General features: G+C 39.1%; 1 protein-coding gene across 7 annotated transcripts in view; it reads left to right on the top strand.

Moving 5' to 3' along the window:
* The window catches only part of CENPK (centromere protein K), a 97499-nt gene that overhangs the window by 10149 nt on the left and 65841 nt on the right, over positions 1-21509 (top strand). For 6 of the 7 annotated variants that reach the window (XR_002522926.2, XM_017959589.3, XM_017959588.3 and 3 more), the window contains 3 exons: positions 481-537; positions 1386-1458; positions 16040-16086. Coding sequence is in view for 6 of the 7 variants with exons in the window: in XM_017959589.3 (XP_017815078.1) it covers positions 481-537; positions 1386-1458; positions 16040-16086 (177 nt within the window). In the remaining variant the exon portion in view is untranslated. Of the gene's footprint in view, positions 1-480; positions 573-1385; positions 1459-16039; positions 16087-21509 lie in introns of those variants that run through there. The other variant, XM_009208509.4, reaches the window with a different exon arrangement.

Raw genomic sequence — 21509 nt, 5'->3', positions numbered from 1 at the left:
TACAAATGAGCAGAAATAGAATTTACTCATATTTTTATCTCATATAATTATCATGAACAGTTTTGTACTTTTTTAACGGCACAGAAACAATGTCTCCTGAAGGCTTTATTTTCTTAGGATTTCTTAGGATCTTTACTATTTTCTTACTTGTTATTTTTCTATAGTGCTATCCCTCATATTTTTTAATCTCCCACTTCCAGTTATCTGACTTATAATTCATTCTAGCTATTAGTTTTTGGGTTTTTTTTTTTTTTTCTCTTCATTCTAGTGTCTCTTTTTACTTGTGATGTATTCACCTTGGGACTTGTTTGGCTGCCTTAATCGTCCTACTTACAAAGTGAAGAATTTCAACAAACTCTTCTCCATCAGATGTTTGTGGTTTAGAAGAGTGTTATATTGGCCTGGTACAAAAGAGGAGGGGAAGGGAATTTTCTGTGAGTTATCGTGTGTGACTTGCTTTTTTTTACTTTTTAAATCAAGTGTCAGAATAAATTATCACTTACTGGAACCGAAACACTCACTGATTCAAATGCTCAGGTATGAATCTTCTATTTCTTCCTAAAAAATACAAGGTAAGTGGAATTCATTGTATTTTGGAAAAGAAATATATCTGTCTATATTTTTCTCAAGTTTAATAGCTTTGTTAATACCTGTATGCTTAATCATTTGGAAAACTTCTCACTCTTCTTGCTTTAAGAGTTGGGAGAATATTCTAAAAACTTACTAGAACAAGCTATTATAAATAAGAGGTTTTTTTTTATTATTTGTCTTTTAGCAGCTATACATATATTTAACAACTGAGTAAATTGCTTGTTGGTTGCTATTTTGCTACCTTATTAAAATTAGAAGAAAGACCAGTCCGGCCTACATGGCAAAACCCCGTCATTACCAAAATGCAAAAAAATTAGCTGGTCTTGGTGGTGTGGTCATATGATCCCAGCTACTCAGGAGGCTGAGGCACGAGAATCAGTTGAACCCAGGAGACTGAGGTTGCAGTGAGTTGAGATTGCGCCATTACACTCCAGCCTGGGTGAAAGAGCAAGACTGTCTCAAAAAAAAAAAAAATATTAGAACAAACTGCTAACTTTGTGTTAGGTATAATAGTCACAGATATATTACTATATGTGTGGAATCTGAATTGATTTTACTCTTGGCCTACAAAAAGGACTAAGATATTCATTATAATAATCAGAATTATGGAATTGCTTTAGGAATAGATCAGTGGATCAGTGAAACAGATTAAAAATTAAAATTGCCTCGAGCAGCATGAGAGTTAGGAATGCCAACCCCTTGCAGAGTATTAAAGTATTAAGAATGTTTATATTTTCATCTATGTATAGCTATGAATAGTCCACAGAATATGACTTTGTTTTCTTCTTTTGTAGCTATCATTATTAATTATGCAGGTAAAATGTTTAACCGCTGAACTCAGTCAATGGCAGAAAAAAACACCTGAAAGTAAGATTCTTATTTTAAATTTGAATTTTTTGTAAGCCTATTAATGACAAATTAATTTAATAATTGTAAGAAAAATTACAAGATCCATTTGGCCTTTCTGACATCGCCCAAATTTCAGTGATACTGAGAAGCCGCTTATTTTTTTTCTTTCTATAAATTATTTTGTGCTGCTTTTGTTGTTATTGATAAACATATCTTACATTAGATTATAATAAGCTTGATTATGGAGGCGTTATTATATCCATTATGTTATCCTCATAGACACTTAGACTGCCTTATGCTCACTAGAAATGGTAAATTGTTTTTTTTCTTCCCAGTAATCTGAGAGTGTTGTTCTTTTTTTTTTTTTTTTTTTATTATTATACTTTAAGTTCTAGAGTACATGTGCACAACGTGCAGGTTTGTAACATATGTATACATGTGCCATGTTGGTGTGCTGCACCCGTTAACTCATCATTTACATTAGGTATATCTCCTAATACTATCCCTCCCTCCTCCCCCATCCCCACAATAGGTCCTGGTGTGTGATGTTCCCCTTCCTGTGTCCAAGTGATCTCACTGTTCAATTCTCACCTATGAGAGAGAACATGTGATGTTTGGTTTTCTGTTCTTGTGATAGTTTGCTGAGAATGATGGTTTCCAGCTGCATCCATGTACTTACAAAGGACTCGAGCTCATCCTTTTTTATGGCTGCATAATATTCCATGATATATGTGTGCCACATTTTCTTAATCCAGTCTGTCACTGATGGACATTTGGGCTGATTCCAAGTCTTTGCTATTGTGAATAGTGCTGCAATAAACATACGTGTGCATGTGTCTTTATAGCAGCATGATTTATAATCCTTCGGGTATATCCCCAGTAATGGGATAACTGGGTCAAATGGTATTTCTAGTTCTAAATCCTTGAGGAATCGCCACACTGTTTTCCACTGTGGCTGAACTAGTTTACAGTCCCACCAACAGTGTAAAAGTGTTCCTGTTTCTCCACATCCTTTCCAGCACCTGTTGGTTCCTGATTTTTTAAATGATTACCATTCTAACTGCTGTGAGATGTTATCTCATTGTGATTTCGACTTGCATTTCTCTGATAGCGAGTGATGATGAGCATTTTTTCATGTGTCTGTTGGCTGTATGAATGTCTTCTTTTGAGAAGTGTCTGTTCATATCCTTTGCCCACTTTTTGATGGGGTTGTTTTTTTCTTTTAAATTTGTTGGAGTTCTTTGTAGGTTCTGTCTATTAGTCCTTTGTCAGATGAGTAGATTGCAAAAATTTTCTCCCATTCTGTAGGTTGCCTGTTCACTCTGATGGTAGTTTCTTTTGCTGTGCAGAAGCTCTTTAGTTTTAATTAGATCCCATTTGTCAATTTTGGCTTTTGTTGCCATTGCTTTTGGTGTTTTAGACATGAAGCCCTTGCCCATGCCTATGTCCTGAATGGTATTACCTAGGTTTTCTTCTAGGATTTTTATGGTTTTAGGTCTAACATTTAAGTCTGTAATTCATCTTGAATAAATTTTTGTATAAGGAGTAAGGAAAGGATCCAGTTTCAGCTTTCTACTTATGGCTAGCCAATTTTCCCAGCACCGTTTATTAAATAGGGAATCCTTTCCCCTGTTTCTTGTTTTTGTCAGGTTTGTCAAAGATCAGATGGCTGTAGATGTGTGGTATTATTTCTGAGGACTCTGTTCTGTTCCATTGGTCTATATCTCTGTTTTGGTACCAGTACCATGCTGTTTTGGTTACTGTAGCCTTGTGGTATAGTTTGAAGTCAGGTAGTGTGATGCCTCCAGCTTTGTTCTTTTGGCTTAGGATTGTCCTGGCCATGTGGGGTCTTTTTTGGTTCCATATGAACTTTAAAGCAGTTTTTTCCAATTCTGTGAAGAAAGTCATTGGTAGCTTAATGGGGATGGCATTGAATCTATAAATTACCTTGGGCAATATGGCCATTTTCACAATATTGATTCTTCCTATCCATGAGCATGGTATATTCTTCCATTTGTTTGTGTCCTCTTTTATTTCACTGAGCAGTGGTTTGCAGTTCTTGAAGAGGTCCTTTACATCCCTTGTCAGTTGGATTCCTAGGTATTTTCTTCTCTTTGAAGCTATTGTGGATGGGAGTTCATTCATGATTTGGCTCTCTGTTTGTCTGTTACTGGTGTTTAAGAATGCTTGTGATTTTTGCACATTGATTTTGTATCCTGAGACTTTGCTGAAGTTGCTTATCAGCTTAAGGAGATTTTGGGCTGAGACAGTGGGGTTTTCTAAATATACAATCATGTCATCTGCAAACAGGGACAATTTGACTTCTTCTTTTCCTAACTGAATACCCCTGATTTCTTTCTCTTGCCTGATTGCCCTAGCCAGAACGTCCAACACTATGTTGAATAGGAGTGGTGAGAGAGGGCATCCCTGTCTTGTGCCAGTTTTCAAAGGGAATGCTTCCAGTTTTTCTCCATTCAGTATGATATTGGCTGTGGGTTTTCATAAATAGCTCTTATTATTTTGAGATACGTTCCATCAATACCGAATTTATTGAGAGTTTTTAGCATGAAGGGCTGTTGAATTTTGTCAAAGGCCTTTTCTGCATCTGTTGAGATAATCATCTGGTTTTTGTCTTTGGTTCTGTTTATATGCTGGATTACGTTTATTGATTTGCGTATGTTGAACCAGCCTTGCATCCCAGGGATGAAGCCCACTTGATCATGGTGGATAAGCTTTTTGATGTGTTGTTGAATCCGGTTTGCCAGTATTTTATTGAGGATTTTTGCATCGATGTTCATCAGGGATATTGGTCTAAAATTCTCTTTTTTTGTTGTGTCTCTGCCAGGCTTTGGTATCAGGATGATGTTGGCCTCATAAAATGAGTTAGGGAGGATTCCCTCTTTTTCTATTGATTGGAATAGTTTCAGAAGGAATGGTACCAGCTCCTCCTTGTACCTCTGGTAGAATTTGACTGTGAATCGGTCTGGTCCTGGACTTTTTCTGGTTGGTAGGCTATTAACTATTGCCTCAATTTCAGAGCCTGTTATTGGTCTACTGAGAGAATCAATTTCTTCCTGGTTTAGTCTTGGGAGAATGTAAGCATTCAGGAAATTATCCATTTCTTCTAGGTTTTCTAGTTTATTTGCGTAGAGGTGTTTACAGTATTCTCTGACGGTAGTTTGTATTTCTGTGGGGTTGGTGGTGATATCCCCTTTATCATTTTTTATTGCCTCTATTTGATTCTTCTCTCTTTTCTTCTTTATTAGTCTTGCTAGTGGTCTATCAATTTCGTTGAACTTTTCCAAAAACCAGTTCCTGGATTCACTGATTTTTTGGAGGGTTTTTTGTGTCTCAATCTCCTTCAGTTTTGCTCTGATCTTAGTTATTTCTTGCCTTCTGCTAGCTTTTGAATGTGTTTGCTCTTGCTTCTCTAGTTCTTTTAATTGTGATGTTAGGGTGTCAATTTTAGATCTTTCCTGCTTTCTCTTGTGAGCATTCAGTGCTATAAATTTCCCTGTACACACTGCTTTAAATGTGTCCCAGAGATTCTGCTATATTGTGTCTTTGTTCTCATTGGTTTCAAAGAACATCTTTATTTCTGCCTTCATTTCGTTATGTACCCAGTAGTCATTCAGGAGCAGGCTGTTCAGTTTCCATGTAGTTGAGTGGTTTTGATTGAGTTTCTTAGTCCTGAGTTCTAGTTTGATTGCACTGTGGTCTGAGAGACAGTTTGTTTTAATTTCTGTTCTTTCACATTTGCTGAGGAGTGTTTTACTTCCAATTATGGTCAATTTTGGAGTAAGTGCGATGTGGTGCTGAGAAGAATGTATATTCTGTTGATTTGGGGTGGAGAGTTCTGTAGATGTCTATTAGGTCCTCTTGGTGGAGTTGAGTTCAATTCCTGGATATCCTTGTTAACTTTCTGTCTCGTTGATCCGTCTATGTTGACAGTGGGGTGTTGAAGTCTCCCATTATTATTGTATGGGAGTCTAAGTCTCTTTGTAAGTCTCTAAGGACTTGCTTTATGAATCTGGGTGCTCCTGTATTGGGTGCATATATATTTAGGATAGTTAGCTCTTTCTGATGAATTGATCCTTTTACCATTATGTAATGGCCTTCTTTGTCTCTTTTGATCTTTGCTGGTTTAAAGTCTGTTTTATCAGAGACTAGGATTGCAACCCCTACTTTTGTTTGTTTTCCATTTGCTTGGTAGATCTTCCTCCATCCCTTTATTTTGAGTCTGTGTGTCTCTGCATGTAGGATGGGTCTCCTGAATACAGCAAACTGATGGGTCTTGACTCTTTATCCAATTTGCCAGTCTGTGTCTTTTAATTGGACCATTTAGTCCCTTTACATTTAAGGTTAACATTGTTATGTGGGAACTTGATCCTGTCATTATGATGTTAGCTGGTTATTTTGCTCGTTAGTTGATGCAGTTCCTTCCTAGCATTGATGGTCTTTACATTTTGGCATGTTTTTGCAATGACTGGTACCTGTTGTTCCTTTCCATGTTTAGTGCTTCCTTCAGGATCTCTTGTAGGGCAGGCCTGATGGTGACAAAATCTCTAAGCATTTGTTTGTCTGTAAAGGATTTTATTTCTCCTTCACTTATGAAGCTTAGTTTGGCTGGATATGAAATTCTGGGTTTAAAATTCTTTTAAGAATGTTGAATATTTGCCCGCACTCTCTTCTGGCTTGGAGAGTTTCTGCTGAGAGATCTGCTGTTAGTTTGTTGGGCTTCCCTTTGTGGGTAACCCAACCTTTCTCTCTGGCTGCCCTTAACATTTTTTCCCTCATTTCAACTTTGGTGAATCTGACAATTATGTGTCTTGGAGTTGCTCTTCTCGAGGAGTATCTTTGTGGCGTTCTCTGTATTTCCTGAATTTGAATGTTGGCCTGCCCTAGTAGGTTGGGGAAGTTCTCCTGGATGATATCCTGCAGAGTGTTTTCCAACTTGGTTCCATTTTCCCCGTCACTTTCACACACACCAATCAGATGTAGATTCGGTCTTTTCACATTATCCCATATTTCTTGGAGGCTTTGTTCATTTCTTTTTACTCTTTTTTCTCTACACTTCTCTTCTCGCTTCATTTCATTCATTTGACCTTCAATCGCTGATACTCTTTCTTCCAGTTGATCGAGTCAGTTACTGAAGCTTGTGCATTTGTCACGTATTTCTCGTGTCATGGTTTTTATCTCTATCAGTTCTTTAAGGTGTTCTCTGCATTGATTATTCTAGTTATCCATTCATTCATTCTTTTTTCAAGGCGTTTAGTTTCTTTGCGCTGGTTACGTAGTTCCTCCTTTAGCTCTGAGAAGTTTGATCAACTGAAGCCTTCTTCTCTCAACTCGTCAAAGTCATTCTCCGTCCAGCTTTGTTCCGTGGCTGGCAATGAGCAGCGTTCCTTTGCAGGGGGAGATGCGCTCTGATTTTTTGAATTTCCAGCTTTTCTGCACTGCTTTTTCCCCATCTTTGTGGTTTTGTCTGCCTTTGGTCTTTGATGTTGGTGACGTACTGGTGGGATTTTGGTGTGGGTGTCCTTTCCGTTCGTTAGTTTTCCTTCTAACAGTCAGGACCCGCAGCTGCACATCTGTGGGAGTTTGCTTGAGGTCCACTCCAGACCCTGTTTGCCTGGGTATCAGCAGCGGAGGCTGCAGAAGATAAAATATTGCTAAACAGCAAGTGTTGCTGTCTGATTCTTGCTCTGGAAGCTTCGTCTCAGGGGTGTACTCAGCCATGTGAGGTGTGAGGTGTCGGTCTGCACCTAGTGGGTGGTGTCTCCCAGTTAGGCTACTCAGGGGTCAGGGACCCACTTGAGCAGGCAATCTGTCCGTTCTCAGATCTCAACCTCTGTGCTGGGAGAACCACTGTTCTCTTCAAAGCTGTCAGACAGGGTCGTTTACATCTGCAGAGGTTTCTGCTGCCTTTTGTTTAGCTATGCCCTGTCCCCAGAGGTTGAGTCTACAGAGACAGGCAGGCCTCCTTGAGCTGGGGTGGGCTCCACCCAATTCGAGCTTCCCGCAGGTTTGTTTACCTACTTAAGCCTCAGCAATGGCGGGCGCCCCTCCCCCGGCCTCGCTGCCGCCTTGCAGTTAGATCTCATACTGCTGTGCTGACAATGAGGGAGGCTCCGTGGGCGTGGGACCCTCCGGGCCAGGTGTGGGATCTAATCTCCTAGTGTGCTGTTTGCTAAGACCCTTGGTAAAGCACAGTATTAAGGTGGGAGTTACCCGATTTTCCAGGTGTCGTGTGTCTCAGTTTCCCTTGGCTAGGAAAAGGAATTCCCTTCCCCCTTGCACTTCCCAGGTGAGGGTATGGCTCACCCTGCTTCAGCTCTCTCTGGTCGGGCTGCACCCGCTGAGCAGCACCGACTGTCTGACATGCCCCACTGAGATGAACCTGGTACCTCAGTTGAAAATGCAGAAATCACCTGTCTTCTCTCTCGCTGACGGTGGGAGCTGGAGGCTGGAGCTGTTCCTATTCTGCCATCTTGTCTGACCCCCTAGAAGAGGTTTTTTTTTTTTTTTTTTTTAAGACAGGGTCTCATCGTGTTGCTCAGGCTGGAGTGCAGTGTCACAAGCATGGCTCACTGTAGCCCCGATCTCCTGGGTTCAAGTGATCCTCCCACCTCAGCCTCCTGAGTAGCTAGGACTGCAAGTGTGCACCACCATGCCTGGTTAGTGGTTAATTTTCTTATTTTTTTGTAAAGATGGGGCTTTACCCTGTTACCCAGGCTGGTCTTGCACTCCTGGACTCAAGGGATCCTCCTCCCTTGGCTTACAGGCTTGCCAGTAAATTGTTTCTGAATGAATGAGATTTACCTAGTGGAAGAGAGAAGCTATAAAGTTAATTTATTTTAGATACTTACACAAAAGGGCCACATGGTTTATATGGTTTCTTGTGTCTTGTCCAACTGGTGCCAACTATATTTTTGTCTTCAGTTAGGGAATAGAAGACAGCATAAAAATTTATAATTGTGATACTCAACTAGTACATCTTTTTTTTTTTATTATGAAAGCTTAAGTTTCTCTATGCAACATATTTCTATACAGGCACACCTCATTTTATTGCACCTCACTATTGCACTTTGCAGATACCGTATGTTTAACAAATTCAGTTTGTAGTGAACTTGTGTCACGTTTTGGTAATCTCTCAATATTTCAGACTTTTAAGTTATTATTACATCTGTTAGAGGGAATCTGTGATCATGGTTTTTGATCTTACTATTTTAATTGTTTTGAGGAACCACAAGCTGCACCTGTATAAGATAGTAAATTTAATTAGTAAATGTTGTGTGTATTCTGACTGCTCCACTGACCAGTTGTTCCCCCATCTCTCTCCCTCTCCTTGGCCCGCCCTTTTCCTTAAAACACCATAATATTGAAATTAGGCCAATTAATAACCCTCCAATTGTTTCTAAGTTTTTAAGTGAAAAGAAGAATTGCACATCGATAACTTTAAATTAAAAGCTAGAAATGATTAAGTTTCATGAGGAAGGCATGTCGGAAGCCAAGATAGGCCAGCCACTAGGCTCTGGCGCCAGTTAGCCAAGTTGTGAATGGAAAGGAAAATTTTTTTTTTTTTTTGAGATGGAGTCTTGCTCTGTTGCCAGGCCGGAGTGCAGTGGTGTGATCTCAGCTCAGTGCAGTCTCTGCCTCCTGGGTTCAAGCTATTCTCCTGCATCAGCGTCCCAAGTAGCTGGGATTATAGGCGCATGCTACCACACCCACCTAATTTTTGTATTTTTTTATTAGAGACAGGGTTTCACCATGTTGGCCAGGATGGTCTTAATCTCCTGTCCTCGTGGTCCACCTGCCTCGGCCTCCCGAAGTGCAGGAAAAAATTTTAAAGGAAATTGTAAGTGTTGCTCTAGTGAACACACAAATTATGAGAAAGCAGAACAGCCTTATTACTGTTACAGAGAAAGTTTTAGTGGTCTACTTAAATGATCAAACCAGCCATATCATTCCTTAAGCCAAAGCCTAATCCACAACAAAGCCCTCGCTCTTTTCAATTCTACAAAGGCTGAGAGAGATGAGGAAGCTGCACAAGAAAAGTGTGAAGCTAGCAGAGGTTGGTTCATGAGGTTTAAGGAAAGAAGCCATCTCCATAACATAAAAGTGCAAGGGGAAGCAGCAAGTACTGAGGCAGAAGCCCCAACAAGTTATCCAGAAGATCTGGCTAAGATACTTGAAGGCAGCTATGCCAAATAGCAAATTTTCAATGTAGTCAGAACAGTCTTCTATTGGAAGAAGATGCCTTCTAGGACTCTCATAGGTAGAGAGGAGAAGTCGATGCCTGACTCCAAAGCTTCAAAAGGATAGGTTGACTCTCTTGATAAGGACTAGTGCAGCTGGTGACCCTGAGTTAAAACCAACACTCATTTATCATTCCAGTAATCCTAGGGCCCTTGAGAATTATACCAAATCTACTCTGCCTGTGCATTGTAAATGGAACAGTAAAGCCTGGATGACACTACACCTGTTTATAGCATGGTTTACTGAACAGTTAAAGCCCACTGTTGAGACCTACTGCTCAGGAAAAAAAAAAAAAGATTCCTTTCAAAATATTACTGCTCACCATCTCTTCACTCAAGAGCTGTGATGGTGATGTACAAGGAATTTAATGTTTTCATGTCTGTTGATGCAACATCTGTTCTGCAGTCCCGGGACCAAGAAGCCATCTCAACTGAAGTCTTATTATTTAAGAAATACACTTTGTAAGGCTATAGCGGTCATAAGTCCTCTGATGGATCTGGGCCAAAATACATTGAAACCTTCTGGAAAGTATTCACCATTCTAGATGCCATTAAGAACATGCGTGATTTATGGAAGGAGGTCAAAATAACAACATTAACAGGAGTGTGCAAGAGGTTGGTTCTAACCCTTATGGATGACTCTGAGGGGTTCAAGTAACTACAAATGTGGTAGAAGTATCTAACTCGAATTAGAAGTGGAGTCTGAAGATGTGACTGAATCACTGCAATCTCATGATAAAACTTGAACAGATGAGGAGTTGCTTCCCATGGATGAGCAAAAAAAGTGGTTTCTTGAGACGGAATCTACTCCCATTGAAGATGCTTTGAACACGGTTGAAATAACAACAAAAGATTTATAATATTACATAAACTTTGTTGGTAAGGCAGTGTCAGGGTTTGAGAGGAGTGACTAATTTTGAAAGAAGTTCTGCTGTCCGTAAAATGCTATCAAACAGCATCTCATGCCACCGAGAAATCTTTTTGTGAAAGGAAGAGTCAATCAGTGTGGCAAACTTCATCGTTGTCCTATTTTAAGAAATGGCCACAGCCACCCCAACCTTCAGCAGCCACTAACCCGATCAGTCATCAGCCATGAACACTGAGATAAGACCTTCCACCAGCAAAAAATTACAACTCACCAAAGGCTCAGATTAGGCATCTCAGTTAGCATTTTTTAGCAATAAGATGTTTTTAAAATAAGGTATGTACATTTTTAGAAATAATGCTAATGCATAATTTAATAGGCTACAGTATAATGTAAACAAAACTTTTATATGTGCTGGGAAAACAAAAGATTTGTGTGACTCGTTTTGTTGTGATATTTGCTTTAGTGTTGGTGGTCTAGAACCAAACTTGGACTATCTCCAAAGTATCCCTGCATTTGGTATTCTATTCGGATTGTACCCTCTTTTTCTATACGTCTCCCTGCTTCTTTCTTCTCCCACTCTGTTTTCTTTCCTTTAACTGTCCTACACCCCATGCTTCCCTTCTTAGTCTTCTTTGTAGGCTTATCATTCTCTTTCCCAATTAATTGAAATTCCGCTAGGAGCAGTCTTCAGCTGTTTTCTCCTCATTCTCTTCCTATACAATTTTATCCATATTCTTGCTTTAATGACTGTCTTCATGCCAATGTCAACCATTTTTCCACATCGGTACTACTACCTGTTAGTCATTCATTTGAGCATTTCTGATAGGTGTGTAGTATTAAACAATTGTGATTTTAATTTGCCTTCAACCGTATGTCTTACTGCCTTTTCAGTAGTAAGCATCTCAAAAACTGCTCATACTGAAATTTTGTTTTTTGTTTTTTTGTTTTTTTTTTTTGAGACAGTCTTACTCTGTCACCCAGGCTGGAGTGCAGTGGTGCAACCTCAGCTCACTGCAACCTCTGCCTTCCAGGTTCAAGCAGTTCTTGTGCCTCAGCCTCCCAAGTAGCTGGGATTACAGGTGCCTGCCACCATGCCTGGCTAATTTTTACATTTGTAGTAGAGACGGGATTTTGCCATGTTGACCAGGCTGATCTCGAACTCCTGACCTCAGGTGATCCTCTTGCATCAGCCTCCCAAAGTGTTGGGATTACAGGTGTGTGAGCCACCATGCCCAGCCTCAAATATTAAAATGTTCAAGTTCTCCAGAGAACTCTATAAGCTATACCAGCATTATATCTTCTGCTCGTATTTTTATGTGTTATATCTATAATAATAACTGCTGAATGTTCATATTCTCCAGAGGACCCTATATGCTATGTCAGCATTATATCTTCATCTCCTGTTTTTATGTGTTATATCTATAATAATAACTTCCATATTAGTATACTAGAGCTATCATAACACTATGGATTAGGTGGCTTAAACAACAGAAATTAATTTTCTCACAATTCTCGAAAATACAAGTTAAAGATCAAGGTGTCAGTAGGTTGATTTCTTCTGAGGCCTCTCCCCTTGGCTTGCAGATGTCCATCTTCCTGTGTCTTCACATGGTCTTCCTTCTGTGTCTTAATCTCCTCGTTTTATAAGGACACCAGTCTTATTGGATTAGGGCCAACCCTAATAACCTAATTTTAACTTAATTACCTCTTGAAATACCCAATTTCAAATGCCATCATATTCAAAGCTATTGAGAATTAGGATGTCAACATAGGAATTTGGGGGTGGGAGCATATCAACCAATCACAACTTACAAATCTATATATTTAAACCAGACTTCTCTGCAATATCAGACTCAAGTATCTTTGTACTCCTAGGCGTCTTTTCCAAAATATTTCATAGACACCTCAGATTCATAAACTGACCTTTTCTGTTTCCTCATTCATTGAATGGAGCATATTTGATCAGTTACCAATTTAAGAATCCTCCTAGATTCTTCCTTTTTCATTTTGCACATATAGCACATTTGTTAAAATTAGAATAGTTGGGCGTGGTGGCTCACGTCTGCAATCCCAGCACTTTGGGAGGCCAGGGCTGGTGGATCACCCGAGGGGGAGAAAAAAAATTGAACAAAAACATTAGAACTAGAACATATAGCTAGTTACTAAGTATCGAGTCCTACTGTCACAGATTTTCTTTGGGTTTTCATCACCAGTCCATTAGATTATTATAACAGACTTTTTTTATCTCTTGACCACAATGGGTTTCCCCCACCCTGGCAATGATAGAAGTTTTCAAACTTAAAGAAAAGTTAAAAAATATATATATAGTTAGCTGCAGTAAACTCCGAGACCAGATTCTACAGTTACCAACATTTCTCAATCTTGTTTTAGGCTTTTTTGGAATGGCTTTATGTAACATACATTTATTATCTCATAATTTCTGTAGGTCAGGGGTCTGAGGACATTTACTGTTTCACGGTTTCTGCCGGTAGGAGTCTGGACATAGCTTAACTGGATCCTCTGCTTAGGAATTTCATGGCTGCAATGATAGATTGTCCTCAAAGGCTTAAGGAGGGATCCATTTCCAAGCTTACTGAAGTTGTTGGCAGAATTTATTTCCTTGTGACTGGGATTTATGGTAGCTTTAGTCTATGTTTTTGTTCTTTCTATCGTTTGTTCTTTCTTCCTAATCTTCTGACATTCCTTTTATTGTTTCTGTTTCAAGAACTTTCCTGAGCCGTTCTTTTAGAGTTAATCTGCTGACAACAAATATTCTTAGTTTTTCTTTATCGGAGAATTTCTTGATTTCTCCTTCATTCCTGAAGGATATTTTCACTGGATATGCAATTCAGGGTTGTTTTCTTTAGGAACTTAAAAATGTTGTGCCACTTACCTCTGCCTCCCTTGGTACTGATGAGAAATGTGCTGTCATTCTGATGGGCTTTGCTTTATAGAAAAGGCTTGTGTGTGTGTGTGTGTGTGTGTGTGTGTGTGTGTGTGTGTGTGTGTGTCTGCTTTGGGGACTTTTTCTTTGTCTTCAGCTTTTAGAAGAATAGTTATGTATCTTGGCCTGACTTTCTTTGGCTTTATCTTACTTAGGAGTCACTCAGATTCTTGAATATGTAGATTTATGTCTTTTGCAGAATTTGAGAACTTTTTAGCTCTCATTTGATGTATTTTTTTTAGCAACTCCCGCCACCTTCTTTCTCCTTTCCTGGAATTTCAGTAACATGAATGTTGGACCTTTTGTTACAGTTACCCAAGTCCCCAAGGTTTTCTTTAAAGAAAATTTTTTAGTTGTGGTAAAATATAAACTTTACAATTTTAACCATTTTTAAGTGTATAGTTCACAGTAGTGTTAAGTACATTCACATTTTTGTGCGGTGTTATCTTCAGAACTTTTTCATCTTGCAAATCTGAAACTCTAAACACATTAAGCAGCAACTCTCCTTTTCCATCTTCCCCCAGCCCTGGCAACCTCAATTCTACTTTCTATTAATTTAATTAGTTTAGATACCTTATATAATGGAATCATATAGTATTTGTGTTTTTGTGGGTGGCTTATTTTACTTAGTGTAATGTCCTCAAAGGTCTTCCATGTTGTAGCACGTTAGAATTTCCTTCCTTTTTAAAGGCTGAATAGTATTCCATTGCATGTATATAGCACAGTTTGTTTATCTATTCATCTGTCAGCGGAAACTTGGGTTGCTTTCATCATTTCATTACTGTGAATGTGAGTGCTGCTATGAACATGGATGTGCAGTTATCTCTTTGAGGCCCTGCTTTCAATTATTTTGGATGTCTACCAGAAATAAAATTAGTAGATCATATGATAGTTCTATTTTAAGTTTTTTGAGGAACCACCATACTATTTTCCATAATGGTTGCACCATATTACAATCTCACCAACAGTGCACATGGTTTCAATTTCTCAACATCCTTGTCAACACTTGTTACTTTCTGTTTTTTTGATAATAGCTGTCTGCTATGGCCTAAATATGTCCAGCGAAATTCATGTTAAAACTTAATCACCAGTATGATAGTGTTAAAAGGTGGGGTCTTTAGGATGTGATTAGTGAGCTTCTTATGGAGGTTGAAGGGGGTGTCTAGTCTTTTTTTCCCCCTTTTGCCTTCCACTATGTGAGGACTCAGCAAGAAGACACCATCTTGGAAGCAGAGAGCAAGCCCTTCCCAGACACTGTAAATATTCTAATACAAACCTGTCTATGAAGCACATGTAGAAAGTTCTTTCCTGTTAGAAGGCTTTCTAGAATAGCAGATATCTTTGAAAGTTTTCAGTAGCCTATCATTTGAGAAGTTTCAAATAGCACTTCATTAGGAAAGGAAAATTTCTAGTGTAAGGATTGAACACATTAAAATTTGCTATACAAAATTACACATTTGTTTCTACTCATCAGGCTGGCAAAAATTTTAGAAGAGTTTTTAATGTTTCTTGCTGTTTTTTCTTCATAGTTCATGGGAATGTCTTTAGAAAGGAAGCTGACATTCTCGACTCAGATTCAAAATGCATATTTCATTCTCCGAAATTTCATTTCTGAGACTCTGTTCTATAGAAATGAGAGCACCAGTACATAAAAACATATATAAAAGTCTGCTTACTGCATCCTTGTTTGTTATGGTTAGAGACTAGACACAAAGTTAGTCTAAAATCAAAGTGTTCAATCAATAGGGAAATCACTCAGTATATTATGGTATATTCATTTTGGAATATCATGCAGCCATTAAAAGTTATGAATTAGACCTATATAAGTCTAGGTTTTCCTGGGGGCTTTATTGAGTGAAAGTAAGATGAATATAATATGTATGATATGATCCCATTCTTATAAAACCAATGATGATAAAAATAACCCTTTTAAGTGTATGTATATGTATGTTACATATGTGTACATAGGATACATGACTGCAGGGAAGGTATTTGAGGAACACACTAAAGCTTTGCTTTTGAGGGTTTGAAGAACAAAAGAAGAAAAAAGCACTAAATGGTACATAAATAGGATCAAATTTATCTAAAATTGTATGTAGTTGGCTATATGTGCAAAGATGTTAAACATAAATAAAATGAAAACTACACACATTTCATAAAAAGTTGTGTATTATCAAGGCAGGTGGATCACTCGAGGTCAGGAGTTCAAGACTGGCTTGGCCAACATGGTGAAACCTCATCTCTGCTAAAAATGCAAAAATGAGCTGGGCATGTTGGTGGATGCCTATAATCCCAACTACTCAGGAGGCTGAGGCACGAGAATTGCTTGAACCAGGAAAGTGGAGGTTGCAGTGAGCCAAATCGCGCCATTGCACTGCAGCCTGGGTGACAAGAGGGAAACTCTGTCTTGGGGGGAAAAGAGTTGTATATTATGTAAATGGATATGGAAAGAATTATCTTAGAAAACTGCAAAATTAAATTCTTGATTTTTGAGAGTTAACGATGTGTGACTTTGTTTTGTTTTTGTAGTAATTCCTTTGACTGAAGATGTTCTCATAACATTAGGAAAAGAAGAGGTAAGCCACTCAATGAATTTGTAGTGACCCCAAATAATTTCTAACTAGATCTATTTTAGATAAGTTCATAACATAAGAAATAGGATGAAACTACTCTAAAACCATATTAAATTTTCCGCTTTTATTTATGTTTTATTGAACATAATATTTGAATTTTGTTTTGTTTTGTTATGTTATGTTATGTTATGTTATGTTATGTTATGTTATGTTATTTTTGGGACGGAGTCTTGCTCTGTTGCCCAGGCTGGAATGCACTAGCACAATCCTGGCTCACTATAACCTGTACCTCCCAGGGTGAAGCGATTCTCCTACCTCTGCCTCCCGAGTAGCTAGGATTACAGGCACGTGCCACCATGCCTGGCTAATTTTTGTATTTTTAGTAGAGACGGGGTTTCACCATGTTGGCCAAGCTGATCTTGAACTCCTGACTTTGTGATCCGCCCGCCTCGGCCTCCCAAATGCTGGGATTACAGGCGTGAGCCACCACACCTGGCCTAAGGATTTGAATTTTGAACTCGATTTTTGCATCAGAACTATTACTGAAGTTAATGGTTATGTGTAAACGTTAATCTCATACCTAGTTTTTAGTTGATTAAACTTCATAATAAAAGCAAAATATTAAACATAGCTTAATGACCCCATACATGCATCTCTCCTTCTGCTGTGGACTAAATATTTATGTCTCCCCAAATCCATACGTTGAAATCTATTCCCCAGTTGATGATATTAGGAGGTGAGACCTTTGGGAGGTGATTAGGTCCTGGGTGTAGGACCTTCGTAAATGAAATTAATGCCCTTATAAATGTCTGAAGAGACCAATGTCCTCCCCTTCCATCATGTGAGGACGCAACTAGAATGTACTGTCTATGAAGACGTGGGCCCTCAGTAGACATTGAATCTTGGACTTCCTAGCTGACAGAATTGTGAGAAATAAATTTCTAGTTTTTATAAGCTGCCCAGTCTGTGGTATTTTGTTATAGGAGACTAAATGGACTATGACAGAAAGTTGGTACTGAGAAGTAGAAGTGATACTATAACAAATACCAAAAAATATGGAAACATCTTTGGAACTGGGTAATCAGTAGTAGCTGGAAGAATTTCGGAATGTGTGCAAAGGCCTACATTGCTGTGAGCTGACCTTTAAAGGTGATTCTGGTGGGAACCGAGGTTATAAGAGAGTTGTAGAGAAAGCCTCAGTTTTCTTCGAGAATACTTGAATAGTCCTGAAAAGAATGTTGGTAGAAATATGCACAGTAATGGCCATTTTGATAGGTCTCACCTGGAAAGAAAGAACATGTTTCCAAGGATAGGAAAAAAATCAAAATATTTTTCCTAGTCTCCCTTACCACTCAGTATAACATAGCACTTCTGTTACCAAAATGAGTGGGGAATTCTCCTCACCAGCAACCAATTCTTTGGCAGATTCTTCAGAAGATGATTCTCTCCTAAACACCAGTTGGGTGTCCTCTTAATTCACTTCAGTTCTGACACAATCTACTTGGAGGTAGCATCAGATCCCACAGGTTGGGCACTCAGTCCCACATGCTTAACCCTAGTTTCAGATACCAGTTGCCAGTAATAGATTGTAGCCTGTATTCTGACTGACTGTAAATCAGGGGTTTCCATGATCCCCTCCTCCTTAGGTTTGATTAATTTGCCAGAGCAGCTCACAGAACTCAGAGATAAACTTACTTTCATTTACTCATGTGTTGTAAGAGGTATTACAGAGGATACATGGCTGGGCATGTTGGCTCACACCTGTAATCCCAGCACTTTGGGAATCTGAAGAGGATGGGTCACTTGAGCCTAGGTGTTCAAGACCAGCCTGGGCAATATGGCAAAAGCCTGTCCCTACAAAAAAAAAAAAAAAAAAAAAAAACAGAAATCTTTTGTGTGTGGTGGTGTGTGCCTGTAGTCCCAAACACTTGGGAGTCTGAGGTGGGAGGATTGCTTGAGCCTGGGAGGTTGAGGCTGCAGTGAGCCATGGTTGCATCACTGCCTTCCAGCCTGGGCAACAGAGTAAAACCCTGTCTCAAAAAAAAAAAAAAAAAATACAGATGAACAGCCAGATGGAAAAGATGTGTAGGGCAAGTCATGGTGGAAGGGACATGGAGCTTCCATGCCATCTCTGGACATGGTACTCTCCAGAAACTTGCCTGTGTTCAGCTATCTAGAAGCTCCCCATACCCAGTTCTTTTGGGGTTTTATGGAAGCTTCGTTATGTAGGTACGATTGATTAAATCATTTGCCGTTGATGACCAGCTTAACTCTCAGTTCTTCTCCCCTCACCAGAGTTTTGAGGGGCGGTGCTGGAAGTCCTAACTCTCTAGTCAGGTTTTGGTCTTTTTTTATGACCCGCCCCCATCCTGATGTTACTGAGGGGCTCCCAGCCATCACTGAACTCATGCATAAAAAGATACCACAATAGGGGTAAAGACCAAATATATGTTTTACAGTATCACAATGTTATTGCATAGTGGAGTAAATATCATTCTTGTTATAAAGAGGCAAAGAGCTTGGCTGAATGGCATTCCTGCCCTAGTGTTTTGTGAAAGATAGAACTTACAGGAATGAAGTTGAATCTTTGAGGAGATAGTTAAGAAAAGTGTTGAAGGTATGGCTTGACTTCTCTTACCTGTGTATAGTAAAATGTGGGAAGAGAAAAATGACTTAAATTGATAATAAAAAATGAAGCTGAATTTAAATGTTTGAAAAATTGTCAGCCTATCCATATTGTAAAGAATGAGAAAGGCTGTTTGGGAAAGAACTTAAAGGGTGTGGCCAAATGACCATCTGATAAGGAGATTAGTCAGCTATCTCAACTGAAGCCAGGAGCTGTTGTTCAAAACAATGGAAGAATGCAATGTAAGGGCTACTGGAGTCTGTGGGACCTTGAGCTGTACTGCCTAGCATGAACTCATGCTGTGGGCTCTGCTCCCTATACTTAAACTGTGTTCATCAGTTGCCCCAGGTGCAGCTTCCGTGTGTCTAGATGTGGCAGAGGCTGCAGTGGTCACCCTTCTGGAGGATCATATCTCCTCCAGGGTGCAGAATGCAGAAGCCAGGGGTAATGGCTGGTTCCACCTGGGTTTTAAAGGAAGGAGCCTCCTGGCAGAGCCTTCAGCTTATGACATCAGCCCAGGAGAGCCATGGTGCCCAGGCACAGCGATACTGTGAGTGAAGCACAGACAGAGCTGCTGGAGGGCCATTTTGCCAAGCTGTGGGAACAAGGATGCTCAGAGCTGTGGAGCCCCAAATCGCTGCTCAGCAAAGCTGCAGGGGCAGAACCACCTTCACTAGTGGGCCTGGAAAACAGCATCGAACCAAAGATTATTCTTGGGCCTTAAGATTTAATGTTGTTTACCCTGTTGTGCTGGGAGTTAATTGGGACATGTTACCCCTTCTTTCCTATTTTGGAATAGAAATGTCTGTCCTGTGTCCCTCCCACCATTGTATTTTTGAAGCACAAAACCTGTTTGATTTCACACGTTCACAGCTAGAGATCAGTTTGCTTCAAAATCTATTGTACTATGAATTTTACTCATTTAATTTAAATCATATTTAGATGAGATGTTAGACTTCAAACCTTTGAGTCGATGGTAGAATAAGTTAAGACTTTTGTGGCCATTGGGATGGAATGAATGTACTTTTGCATGTGAAGAAGACATGAATTTCTGAGTTTTAAATATGAATGTCCAGACAAGGATCATAGAACTTTCTCAAACCTTAAATGTCAATAATGTCATGTTTTTAAAGTGTCAGTTCATAAGGTTAAAATATAGAAGAGAAGGTAGAAGCAAACAAAAATTTTTACAAGTTATAGAGCATGGAAAGAGGTAAGTATGTGCCTAGAGACAGAAATCATGATGAAAAGAGTTTGTCTGCCCCCACAGAATTGAAGAAAGTCTTGGGATTTGAAGGAACCTGTTACTGCAAAACTCAGAGTTCAAGTGTGGAGCTAAAATCAAGGCTATTTCTTTAAAATAGGAATATAGATGGTTAAATTTTCTTAGCTTACTGTTGCTAACTTCTTACCCATGTATTTGAAAACTGGAAGTATATGATATGGAGACAGTAAACTAGTGAGGCTCTTGACTCAGGGATACCAGGTTGGGTGGTTAGTAGGGGTGGTGTGCAGGTCAAAAGTCAGAAAGATCAAGTTAACATTTTTATTTTGCATGGTGTACTGCTAGTTCCCTCCATTGCTCTCTCTGTCTGCAGAGGTCCCTAGTGTTTTATGAAAGATAAAACTTACGAGGAATGAAGCTGAATCTTTTGCTGAGGAAATACTTAAATGAAATGTTGAAGGTGTGGCTTGGCTTCTGTTGGACTGTATAGTAAAAGTGAGAAGAGAAAAATGACAAAGAAATTGCTAATCAAAAAAGAACATAGCCTTAGACGGGAGATAAAATATTTTCAAGAGAAAATATTTCTAAGTAATAATATATGGAGTCCCCAGTGAAAAAGCAGGGTGGGCACACATCATAAAGCCTTATTCGTAAACATAGCATTCTTAATAAGTTTTTGAATTTTAAATATGAATGTCCAGACAAGGATCATAGACATCTGTGAAATGTCTCCAAGTTGAAAGACAGAAGTTCAAAACAACTGAACAAAGATGAGCCTCGAGGAGAGAGAATTCAGGGAACCAACGAGAATTTAAAGAAATAATACCATCCACAGGATAAGAAAACATTTTGATTCCACAAAATAACAATGCCAGTTTTTAAAAAAGGACCACTTTACACCATCTGGGATGGCTATAATCAAAGAACAGACAATAATGTGGGTTGGTGAAGAAGTACAAAAATTGGAATAGCAATACATTGCTAGCGGCAGTATAAAATGGTACACTATTTTAGAAAACAGTGTGGAAATTTCTCAAAAGGTAAAAGAGTTAGTATATGACGCAGCAGTTTCATTCCTAGATATATACCCAGGAAGAATGAAAACGTGTGTATCCACACAAAAAGTTACACATGAATGTTCATAGCATCATTTTTCTTACAGGCAAAAAGGGAAAACAACCTCAAATATCCATCAATTGATGAATGAATAAAATGCAATATATCCTAACAGTGGCACATTATTGGACAATAAAAAGAAATGAAGTACAGGTACATGCTAAAATATGGATGTACCTTGAAAACATGCTAAGTGAAACAAGCCAGTCACAAAGAACTGCTGTCTTAGTCTGTTTCCTTCTGCTATTACAGAGCATCACAGACTGGGTAATTTATTTTTAAAAAGTTTATTCACCAGTTGGGCGTGGTGGCTCACACCTGTAATCCCAGCACTTTGGGAGGCCAAGGTGGGTGGCTCGCAAGGTCAGGAGATCGAGACCATCCTGGCTAGCATGATGAAACCCTGTCTCTACTAAAAATACAAAAAAATTAGCCGGGCGTGGTGGTGGGCGCCTGTAG

Source organism: Papio anubis, chromosome 5, assembly GCF_008728515.1.
Source record: "Papio anubis isolate 15944 chromosome 5, Panubis1.0, whole genome shotgun sequence".
NCBI lineage: Eukaryota > Metazoa > Chordata > Mammalia > Primates > Cercopithecidae > Papio > Papio anubis.
The sequence above is the reverse complement of the archived record's forward strand: the minus strand, read 5'-3'. Positions and strand labels throughout refer to the sequence as shown.